The sequence below is a fragment of the Elephas maximus genome, chromosome 2 (assembly GCF_024166365.1).
Source record: "Elephas maximus indicus isolate mEleMax1 chromosome 2, mEleMax1 primary haplotype, whole genome shotgun sequence".
Classification (NCBI taxonomy): domain Eukaryota; kingdom Metazoa; phylum Chordata; class Mammalia; order Proboscidea; family Elephantidae; genus Elephas; species Elephas maximus.
The window spans coordinates 38,936,322-38,948,878 of record NC_064820.1 but is presented as its reverse complement, the minus strand read 5'-3'; the positions used below and the strand labels follow the sequence as shown (position 1 = coordinate 38,948,878).

General features: G+C 40.7%; 1 protein-coding gene across 2 annotated transcripts in view; it reads left to right on the top strand.

The window, feature by feature from the left end:
• Positions 1–12,557, top strand: part of ADAMTS12 (ADAM metallopeptidase with thrombospondin type 1 motif 12) — a 449,533-nt gene that overhangs the window by 291,983 nt on the left and 144,993 nt on the right. For both annotated transcript variants that reach the window (XM_049861860.1, XM_049861871.1), the window contains 2 exons: positions 8,982–9,125; positions 10,087–10,231. In XM_049861860.1, coding sequence (XP_049717817.1) covers positions 8,982–9,125; positions 10,087–10,231 — 289 coding nt within the window. The remainder of the gene's footprint in view (positions 1–8,981; positions 9,126–10,086; positions 10,232–12,557) is intronic.

The window sequence follows — 12,557 nt, the reverse complement described above, 5'->3', positions numbered from 1 at the left end:
GCTAAAATATGAACTCTTTATTAATTGTCTCACTTTCCTATTGGTGTTTTCTTCACCTCCCAAGTAAACTAATTGCCCTTAAATCGTTGACTCAGGGCTAGGTTCTGGACAAATTTAAAAACGATTCTCTAGTTCTGCCTAATATGTTCCCTAGCACTAGAGTTAGGAACTTGATATTTACTTAAAGGAATCTTTTTCTAAGAGCTAGATCCAAATTTTTTTTTGTAACGCACAATTTGTAAACATAACAGCAGTAACAACACCAACAAAAGCAAAGGATAAAGATGTCATCTTTATAGTAGTTCTACTTCTAAAATTCATTGAATAATCCTGAACCATGGACAAACTCTGAGAAACAACATAGAACACACACCTCAGAGTTACCCCACTCAAGGGGGCAGATCAGGGTATTTTATATACCAACACCCTAAGTCATTGGTTGAGGGCTGCTCCCATGAGTTATTAATTCTCTGGAACTTCCAGCTTGGTGGACAAAGGCAGAGTAGCTTGCTTTGACTTTAGAGAAAGACCCCAGGCACAGAGATATAAATACTGGCAATTGGAAGTCTGCTGGTGGTGAGCATGTAGATGGCTACCAACAGCCTCTGGTATTGCTACTCAGGGGCATTAAGTACCCCTTAAAAAGTTTAGAGTAAAGGAAGATGGACATACATAAGTTTCCCTTTTCCTCCTGCTAAATACGAAAAACCTTGGACATCATATAAAAAACAAAAATAATGGATTCTGAAAGATGGTGTGATGGTTAAGGTTATGCGTCAACTTGGCTAAGCCATGATCCTCAGTGGTTTGGCCAATATCATGTAATCATCTTCTAATTTGTGATCTGATGTGAGCAGCCAATTAGTTGGAAGGGGAGTTTCCTTGGGAGAAACTCCTGCATCCAATATATATGTATATTCTGGCAAAGCTTGCCCACTCTTGATCCTGCATCCAACTCATCATCTTCTGACCTCTGGTTCTTGGAACATGAGCCAACAGCCTGCCATCTGACCTGCAGATTTTGGAATTTGTCAGCTTCTGTAGCTCTGTGCGCCAGCAGCCTACCATCTGGCCTGCCAATTTTGGATTTGTCAACCCCTGCAACCATGAGAGTCAGGAGAAGTCACCAGCCTGATGCCTGACCCACAGATTTAGGACTTGCCAGTCTCCGCAACTGTGTGAGCCATTTCTTGGAAATAAGTCTCTCTCTATATTTATATATATATACATTTCACTGGTTTTTGCTCCTCTAGAGAACCCAGCCTAAGACAGATGAAGAGAAGTAGGAAGACAGGTTGAGAACCCTGGGATATGAGGAATGGCATGGTAGCCCCAACATAAGCCAAAGGACCAGGAAAGGGACAGCCTCATAAGACAGAAAATTTTTATACAGGATTTCTGTACTCCAACCAAACACCAGAGAAAAAACTGTGGCCTCATGCCTACCTACTGTGCAAAGGCTGAATGGGAAGCCTAGCCTTCCACCCATGTGAGACTGTAAGACAACACCCAACACTCACATTTTGTGGTATCAAAAAGTCCAAGTAGGGGGTTGGGACTTTCATCCCTGAAGGCCACTCATGAGCCTTCACCCCTCACCATCATGATGTCTGTGTAAACCATGTGGGGAACTGGAACCCTCCTCTGTAATAAGGATCCTCCCAAATGAGGGGTCAACAGAGGCCATGTGAACACCTGAACTTCTACCTCCACCAGGCAGTAATGAGGCAGAGCCTCCCATCCTTCCCTGCTAGAGTGGGTTCTGAAAAGCTAGGTAAAACAAAAGTTTTCAGTAAGATTAAGTCTCATGACATAATATGGACGTGTCCACATTTCAATATAAAATCACTGATCATACCCAAACCAGGAAGATCTCAAACTAGATGAAAAAAGAAAATCAGTAGATGACAACACCAAGATGTCAGAGATGTTAGAATTAGCTGACGCAGATTTTAAAGCAACCATAATACAAAATGCTTCAATAAGCAATTATCAACAGCCTTGAAACAAATGAAAAAAAGTCTCAGCTAAGAAATAGAATATTTTAGAACTGAAAAAATTGAGATAAAAAGCTCAGTAGATGGGCCCAGCAGTGGAATGGAAGAGACAGAGGGAAAAATCAGTCACCCGGGAAATACATAACCTGAACAAAAAAAGACACCAAAAAGAAAAAAAAAAAAAAAAATTGAATAGAGCTTCAGGGACTTGTGGAATTATAACAAAAGATCTTATATTTGAGTGAAGAAATTTCCAGGCCCTGGTGGTTTCACTGGAAAATTCTACCAAACGTTTAAAGACACATTAACACCAATTCTACACAATCTTCTCCAGAAAATAGAGGAGGGAATACTTTCATTTTATGAAGCTAGCAGTACCTTGATATAAGCCTAGGCAAAGACAATACAAAAGAGAAAGCTAGAAACCAATATCCCTTATGAATATCGATGTAAAAATAATTAAAATATTAGAAAATACAATTCAGTAATTAAAAAAAAGAATTATACACACAATCCATTGTACATAATAAAAAAAAATATTCCAGGGATGCAAGGCTGGTTCAATATTTGAAAACCAATAAATGGACTCTATCATAGTAATAGTCTAAAGAAGAAAAATTACATAATCTTATCAATCGATGGGGGAAAAAAAATTTGACAAAATTCAACACTTATTCATGACAAAAATGATCAGAAAACTAGGAATAAAGGAAACATCCTAAACTTGATAAAGAACATCTATATAAAACCTATAGCTAACATTACGCTTAGTAGTGAAAGACAATACTTTCCCCCTCAGATCAGGAACAGGAAAAGGCTGTTTTCCTTATTCTTATCAACGTAGTACTGAAAATTTGAGTGCAGTAATGCGGTTTCATGACAATAGCTTAATGATAATACCCACAGGGCGAATGGTTAAACTGTGGTGCACCTGTACCATGGAATTCTATTCAGCAATAAAAGGGAACGAGCTCATGCAACAACCTCAGTGAATTTTCAAAGTTAATGCCGACGGCAAAAGGTTACAAATTGCATGATTCTGTTTATATAAATTCTTGAAATGACAAAATTATAGAACTGGAGAATAGATTATGGCTGCCAGGGATTCCGGGGCATTGGGAGAGGGAAGGACGTATGTGTGGCGGCTATAAAGAGGAAGCTGAAAGAAGATACATGAGCTTGATTTTGAGCGATAGAAAAGATGCTTTAAAAAGGCACGAAACCGAAGGGCAGATTTTAGGAGCTTCCTGAAAAGCTTTTGCTCCGAGCAAATGATGTTGCTGAGTTATTATTTAGTTTTTTTTTTTTGGGGGGGGGGCGGCTATATAATTAACTGTGAACCAAACTGAAAAACAGCGGGATGATCATTGAATTGTCCTGCAGCAGCCCAGAAGGGGGAATATGATAAATCAATACTGCAGGAAGACACACATTATGGATTAATAACAAATTGTTATTCCATTGTTTCTTGGAAACTTGTTTGTTTCATTAATAACTGTATGATGCAAAAGAGAAACTGAAGTGCTATAGCTTAAGAATAATTTTGAATTCATTTTGAGAGAAAACAAAATCCATACTGTGAGCGACCTAAATTTTATCAGCCATCCATACCCAAGGTCTCATACCACCCTTATTAGCCTTAGGTGACTTATGGAAAATGAAGATGGAATCCTTCACGGAAATTTAAAAACCTAACGGACCCCTTGCATCCTTGCCCTTTAAGTAATGCAAATAGCATGGTATATATGAACACTAGAAGGCAATATCCTCCCAAAACTCTGGGTTGTAGTATATTTTATTTATAGAGCTTTGCTCGTTGCCGATACAAAATCGATTAGTTCCTGAATGAATTAGAAAAGCTCACATTCATACTTTAACGGATTTTGTGCTCTGCTGGTTCCACTCCACCATAAAATAAATCATAAAAGGCAAGAAATGGATATACTTCCCCAAGTGCTCCAGTACATGGAAGCTTGGGAAGTTATTTAACTTTCTACTGTATGCCTCTAGTTTAGGAAACCCTACCAGTTGTCTGTCAGTTTGTTGTAGTGTGGTGGCTTGAGTGTTGCTGTGATGCTGGAGAACAGATGAGTGGCTGCCAGGGGTTCGGGGGTGAGAGAGGGAAGGACATCTGTGTGGCTGTAAAGAGTATTTCAAAAACCAGCAGGGTCACCCATGGTGGACAGGTTTCAGTGGAGCTTCTAGACTAACACAGACTAGGAAGAAGGGCCTGGCCATCAACTTCGAAAAAAATTGCTCGGTGAAAACCTTATGAATTGCAGTGTAGCATCGTCTGATATAGTGCCAGAAGAGGAGCCCCTTAGGTTGGAACATACTCAAAATATGCATGGAGAAGAGCTGCCTCAAAGGAGAGTCTACCTCAATGATGTGGACGGAAGAAAGCTTTCAGAACCTACTCAATGGCACCTAACAACAACAGTTTAGCAAAATTGCCTTAAAGGAGTTAAAACAAAGATGCAGTAAAAAAGAAATACTAACCTATTGCTGTTGAGTCGATTCCGACTCATAACAACCCTATAGGACAGAGTAGAACTGCCCCATAGAGTTTCCAAGGAGTGCCTGGTGGATTTGAACTGCTGACCTTTTGGTTAGCAGCTGTAGCTCTTAACCAGTACTCCAAGCAGGCGACTCCCGCAACCCAGGGCAGGCAGACTCAGGATTATCAAGGAGATCATTCCTAAGTGTGTTTTTAAGTTGAATTTGCAGCTAAATCGGAACAGGTGCATAACGGCCTTATTTAGCCTTATTTTACTGCAAGAAGACGCTGGAAGCCTTTTCAGTGATTTAAAAGCTGCACGTGCAGCAAGTGAATGTGATTATGATGAAGAATTTGTTGCAAGTAGGTGTTGGTTCAATCGTTTCAAAGTGAGGGAAAATCTACGTACGTTAAAGGGCAAGTACCAGTTGTCTGTAAGTGAGATGTTTGTAACCCGGGGACTTACTCTATGTTGTTCAGACCCTAGAAGGCTCATTACTTCAAATTAATCCTCAGCTTCCATCCCACCTGCTGGAAAGTAGCTTCTTGGAAATAGGCCTTCTGTCTCTATACCCTGTGAACTTCCCTTGTCCCTCATTGTTCAATGACCCACTGGTTCCATGTGACAGGAATGCTCCATCCATTTGGAGACAGAGGACACAGAGCAGTGGGACATTTGTTTAGTGGCACTGCTTTTCTCTCATAAGATGGAGTTCAGAGGTGTGAGAAAGTAGATGAAACACAATGAGTTTTGGGAATGCTGGTTTAAGTGTATAAGACCCAGCCATATGGCTTGGTGTATTGCAAAGTTGCTGTTAGGTGCCGTTGAGCCAGTCCTGGCTCATATCAACCGTATGTACAACAGAACGAAACACTGTCTGGTCTTGCGCCATCCTCATGATCATTGTTATGCTTGAGCCCATTGTTGCAGCCACTGTCAATCCATTTCATTGAGGGTCTTCCTCTTTTTTGCTGACCCTCTGCTTTACCGAGCATGCTGTCCTTCTCCAGGGACGGGTCCCTCCTGGTAACATGCCCAAACGACGTGAGATGAAGTCTCAGCATCCTCCCTTGTAATGACCACTCTGCCCATACTTCTTCGACAGGTTTGTTCGTTCTTCTGGCAATCCATGGTATATTCAATATTATTTGCTAACACCATAATTCAAAAGCATTGATTCTTCTTTGGTCTTCCTTATTCATTGTCCACCTTTCACATGCATATGAAGTGATTGAAAACACCATGGTTTGGGTCAGGCACACCTTACTCCTTAAAATGATAACTTTGCTCTTTGATGCTTTAAAGAGATCTTTTGCAGGAGATTTGCAAAATGCAATGGGTTGATTTCTTGATTGCTGCTTCCTTGGGCTTTGATTGTGGATCCAAGTAAAATGAAATCTTGAGAACTTCAATCTTTTCTCCATTTTTCATGATGTTGCTTATTGGTCCAGTTGTGAGGATTTTTGTTTTCTTTATGTTGAGGTGCAATCCATACTGAAGGCTGTGCTCCTAGATCTTCATGAGTAAGTGCTCCAAGTCCTCTTCACTTTCAGCAAGCAAGGTTGTGTCATCTGCATCACTCAGGTTGTTAAGGAGCCTTCCTCCAATCCTGATGCCCCTTTCTTCTTCATATAGTCCAGCTTCTCAGATTATTTGCTCAGCATACAGATTGAATAAGTATGGTGAAAGGATACAACCCTGACACATACCTTTCCTGACTTTAAACCACGCAGTATCCCCTTGTTCTGTTGGAATGACTGCCTTTCAATCTATGTACAGGCTTCTCATAAGCACAATTAAGTGTTCTGGAATTTCTGATTTTTGTGATTTGTTATGATCCACACAGTCGATGCCTTTGTATAGGCAATAAAGCACAGGTAAACATCTTTCTGATATTCTCTGCTCTCAGCCAGGATCCATCTGACATCAGCTATGATATCTCTGGTTCCACATCCTCTTCTGAATCCATCTTGAATTTCTGGCAGTTTCCTTTTGATACACTGCTGCAACCACTTTCGAATGATCTTCAGCAAAATTTTGCTTGCGTGTGATATTAATGGTATTGTTCTATAATTTCCACATTCGGTTGGATCACCTTTCCTTGGAATAGGCACAAATATGGATCTCTTCCAGTCAGTTGGCCAATAGCTGTCTTCTAAATTTCTTGGCATGGATGAATGGGCACTTCCATCTCTGCATCTGTTTGTTGAAACATCTCAATTGGAATATCCACTGCTAAAAATACCACTTTATTCTTGCAGATTCTTATTTTATTTTTTAAATTTTTTATTGTGCTTTAGGTGAAAGTTTATTAATTTTCCATTCAATTGTTTGTACATAAAGTGTTCAAGATATTGGCTAATTTCCAATCTTCCAGATTTTCTGCTTCTTCCTCCCTTTTTATCTTTGCTTTTGGGCAAGTGTTGTCCTTTTGATCTCGTGTAATTGATTATTGTAAGGAACATATTCCTCTTAGGTGTTACTGTTTATTTTATGGGCCTGTCTCTTGTTTGGCTGACCTTGCAGATTTTTAGAACGTTACTTGCAGTAAGGAGCCCTGGCAGTGCACTGGTTAAAGGGATCAACTGCTAACTGAAAGGTTGGTGGTTCGAAGCCACCAGCAGCTCTGCGGGAGAAAGATGTGGCAGTCTGCTTACAGCCTTGGAAATCCTATTGGGTTGCTATGAGTCGGAATGGACTTAATGGCAGTGGGTTTGGTTTCTGGTTTTTTACTTGCAGTTTAGGAATTTTACTAATTATCGAGCAGATGAACTTGTGGAGTATTTCATGAGCTGGTTAGGACTAGATTTGCAATTGCCTGGGGGAAGACCTGCTGAGAAGGATGCTTTCATTGAATCATGTTCTTTGTGGGTGGGTGGTAGTTTCGTAGATTAATTCTTTGACTCCTTTGTGAGTTAAATATTCTTGTGGAATGTGATAGGAGTCAATGTAACTATAATGTATAAAGATGCAAGAAAATCTCTAAATCCCCCAAAGATTCTTTTCTGCTAGACCTGCTGATGTTAATAAGGAGATTTCATTAAGGTGAGACATGAACTTTGCTGTCAAGACTCTGAATTTCTGCTATGCAGAATAACGGGTCGGACTTTCCTCTTTTACATTGGGAAATTTGAGCCAGTATCTCTAGATCATAAGTATCTAACGGACAAACTATAGTGGAGAGAGTTCTTGTGGGAAGCCCAGAAGGCAACTTGGGGTGACCTGAGGGCACATTTTATAAAGGGACATTTCAGAGTCAGCTCCTTTCCCAGGCACCTTCTGGCCATCATGGATGGCTAAGTTCTTTAGGGCTCTGCAAGGCTGTTTCCGTTGGTCAGTCCTGACAATAGGAGTGCAAGGAGCAGAGTGAGTGAGACACGGACAAGAGCACTGGATTAGGAGCACAAAAGATCTGCCTCTAAGACCTACTTTTACCACTAATTGTGTGACTTTTGACAAATTTCCAACCAAACTCTGTGTGTGGAAAAGGAAAGTAAGCTAGACAAAAACAGTTATTTAAAAAAAAAAAAAAAAATCTGTCCTTTATGGAGCCCTAATTATGTGTGCTGGAGTCCCTGAATGTACAAATGATTAAAACAACTGAAAGGTTAGGGGTTTAAGTCCACCCGAGGTACTTTGGTAGAAAGGCCTGGTGACCTACTTCTGAAAAATCAACCACTGAATACCCTGTGGAGCCCAGTTCTGTTCTGACACAAGTGAGGTCACTGTGAGTCAGAATCAACTCAACAGCAACTGGTTTGGGTGGTATTATGTGCCAGGCAACTTGCTAAGTGTTTTTCAAACTCTCTCCCATTGGAATCTCACCCTAGTCTACCCTGTATTTCAGAAGAAGAAAATGAAACTGAGTAAGCGCAGGTGACTCAGACATCACTAAATGACAGAGCTGGAATTCAAATCCAGGTCATCATCTTCAAAATCCCTAGTCTTAACCACTGTATTATATGGTCTCCCTAATATCTCTGATCTTGGAGGACTCTGAAAGCAAAACTGAAAAGAAATCCATCCTCTCAAAGCTTGTGGCCTTTGACAAATTCTACTGGATTCCACTTGAATGCTCTCCCTTAAATTGCGATGAAAAGGGAAGAGGGAGGTTTTGTTCTCTTCTGCTGTGGTTGCTGCAGCAGAAGAAAGAAATAGCTTAGGGCCAGATTTGCCCTCCTGACTCTAGATGGATAGAAAAACCAGGATGAGATATCTCAGCTTTTTGCCAAGCAGAAGTTTTGTAATTAGCCACGTGGCTGCCTTGGTTGCACATTTCAGCAAAGTCATGCCGAAAGTGTCTCCTGTGTCTTTTAGTTCGTACATGAGCTATGCCCTTCCAATGTCAAAGTCTCACTTCGTAAATAGCTACCTTCTTTACAAAAGTGGCTCTCTGCAGGTTGTTATCATCTCGGAGAAACTATGATTTTCTCCCTGTCGATCGCCTGCTTGCTTGCTATTCTTGTGCTTTGTGCCTTCCTGCCAGCTTCGGCATCCAGCATGATGGGAAAGAGAACGACTGTGAGCCCGTGGGCAGGCACCCGTACATCATGTCTCGCCAGCTCCAGTATGATCCCGCCCCATTGACCTGGTCCAAGTGCAGCAAGGAATACATCACCCGCTTCTTGGAGTAAGTGACAGCATGCCTCATGATGCTTGAGGCTTGGGTCTGTTTAAACCGGAAGTCACTTTGGATTGTACACAGAGGACTTGCTGCCTGGAGAAGGCTCAATTCTTCCTGCAGGCCACAGTGTCAGGGTGGCATCAGGGGGGTGAAGTTCCCTTCTGCTTTCTGACTCTTTGAGGTCTAGATGACTTCTGCCCTCATCCACAGCCAAGTAACCTCCCACCCCCTCCCTGCTTGCTCCTTTACCGAGGTGGATCTTCATGACATGATCGTGCACTCAGTTCTTGGCTCCTTGCACCAGGGGTGGATTATCCAATTATCATCTGTAGTGAATAATTTCACATCAAAAATATAGCGAAACCCATGGGAAACTGTTCAATAAATTAGCAAGTATGCACAAGTTCTTCCCTTGCTTGCTGGGTCATCCACCCCTGTCAGGGGTTGTAAATTTGAAAAGAGGCTTTGATTCTGTAGGAAGGTGCTGTGGGGTTGGGATAGAGACAGATGCAAGCAGTATCTAGAAGCAGAATCTTTGATGTGGTGAAAAAAATGTGAAATTGTTCACCACAGATCATCTGGTAAACAAGATAAGCACTGTGCTTACCTTGCCTACTGGATAATCCACCCCTGCCTTGCATCTTTTCGTCCCTGCTAGGGAGGTCTGGCAGGAGCAACCAGGATAGGTGAGATGTGGTCACTGAAGTCCCATTGGAGATAAAGTGATGATTTTTGAATTGTACCACCATTTTTTATTTCTTAGATCACAGCTGAATTAATGGTGTGGGATGTGATTTGCATTTCCTTCTAGATAACTTCCCCCTTGGGCCAGGAAGCTTCTCTGCCTTCTTGAAATTGTCTTGAAGGAAGTGGGTAAATTGGAGGGATGGAAATTGTTGTTGAGTGAAAGACTAAAGATGAAGGGAATTGTAAGCAACTGCTCTTGTTTCTGTTAACTTTTTTTCAGTCGAGGCTGGGGTTTCTGCCTTGATGACATCCCTAAAAAGAAAGGCTTGAAATCCAACGTCATTGCCCCAGGAGTGATCTATGATGTTCACCACCAATGCCAACTACAATATGGCCCCAATGCTACCTTCTGCCAGGAAGTAGAAGTAAGTATTGGGAATCTTGATGCCTCTGGTGGGAATGTTTAGGACTGCAGCATACTGGAAGAAGGGCCAAGGAAATATCTGGAAATCAGAGAATCAAGACACAGAAATGTAGATTATCTTTTCATGGCAAGGTATCTGTAAGGCATTGAGGTTGAGATCATTTGTGTTGCTTGACTCTGCCTTCTCAGCGTTTCTATGAAGTCAGCAATCCTTTGCAAGTGGGTGGTGGTTGAGAAAGTTCTATAGTTGATTTTCAAGATTTGCAGTGATTCACATCTGCAGACTCCATAGACACCAACTTAATCACTAAAGTGGCTCCCTTTCCTGAACTTACCATCTGATAAAGTACCACCATATCTGAAGGTGGAAGTAGGTTTCATTCCCAATTCATCCTTTTCCCTTATCTTCAACATCCAAATGATAAGCCAAGTCCTGACATCATACCTCCTCAATAATTTGTGGCTATGTCCCATCTTCTTTATTCTTTTAGCTTTCTTAATTCAATTTCTTATCATCTCTTCTTGCTTTGTAATTAACTCCTACCTGATCTCTCCCCCATTCAAATTGTTGTACAAGTTATTTCAAGCAACACAAACTAACCATGGTTCTCCTTTGCTTTCAGGGGCCCTACTGATCATAGAATAAAGTCCCAACTCTTTCGTGTGTCACATAAGGCCCCCTGTGGTCTGGTCCCCCCATTCACTTAACTTATCCCTTTGAGTGCAAGAGTATCAGTGTTCACACCGACATTGTTAAATCAAGTCTTGTTGAATCCCTGTCAGAGTCCATGCTGTGCACTGAATAAAATGAAAAAGACAAGCGCTCAAAAATTGGTAAGACAAATATTTGCCCTCAAGGAGCTCATGCTCTAGTGGAAGGGGTAGACATAAAAACTTTAACACAGTGAGATAAATATAAAAAGAGACATGTAGAAAGAACTTTGAGGATGAAGTAAACTGTGCTTAGACAGTAAAAGCAATATTTAACAGAGGAAGTAAAGTTGGTATTAAAATCCCTCATTTCAAACCAGTTACCAAATTATGCAAATGTGCCTTCTAAATATCTCTAAAAGCTATCTGTCTCTACATGACTGCAATAGTCTGTGGTTTGTTTCCTTACCTAAACTCTGCCTCCCTTCAACTCTAATCCATTCCCCAAAATGCAGCCAAAGTGACATTTATAAATGGAAATCTGGTTGTGATCCCCTCTATAAAAATATTTCATGACCTCCCATCCCCTTATAATAAAGTTCAGATTCTCTAAAATGGTTTAAATGGGACTTCAAGATTAACCCTCTCATTCTGTGACTTTTTCTTTTAGAATATTGTTTTAACCCTCTGCTCAACAATCTGATACTCTGATTATATGTATGTTGTACTTTATCACTCAATCTTCCATACACTCCATATTTTTTTAAACACTTAATAGATAAGTGAATGAAGACACCAGATTATGGCAACATTGCAGCCAAGATTACCTAAAAATGTTAGATTAAAAAATCATCCAAAATACCAGAAAATAAAACATCACCCTTTCTTATAATTTTTTTTTGAAATAGTTTATGATTCAAAAGAAGTTGCAGAATACTTCAGAAAGTTCCTGTGTACCCTTCACCCAGCACATCATTCTTTATAATTGCATAATGAGCTTACACAAAAGTAAAAGGAATCTTCAGAGGGAAAAACACTAAAATGGGAGTGGTAAGCATGAATAGATGTTGAGGCTACCCTGAAGATAACCAAAGGGCTTGGGTTTTAACATCCAAATGGGAACAGATGATGACATCTTCACGTTGAGAAGGAGAGAGAGTTAAAACAGACCTCTACTTGAAGCTGATACCCTCAAAGACCTATGCCTGAATGAAAAGAGGGACTAGGAAAAAAAAAAAAAATTCTACTGTCAGCAAAAGGAGATGGCAGAGAAATATCTTTTGTCTCAGTCTGGGTTCTAGGGATAGAAGTAGGGGCAACTTTCTCACAGGAAAATTGTTTACCACAGGCCAGACTTATACTGATGTGGAGTTTAAATTTATACCTCAGTATGGTTTGAAAATCCCCATGACAAAACAGGAAACCCTGGTGATGTAGTGGTTAAGTGCTGCCGATGCTAACCAAAGGTTCAGCAGTTTGAATCCACCAGGCACTTCTTGGAAACTCTATGGGGCAGTTCTACTCTGTACTATAGGGTCACTGTGGGTTGGAATCAACTATACAGCAACAAGTTTGTTTTTTTGGATTTTATGACAAAAGAAAAATTAACATAGAAAGTACTTCTAACCTGTAATACCATAGGATGCCTGGTAGAAACAAAGATGAAACTGCCCTGG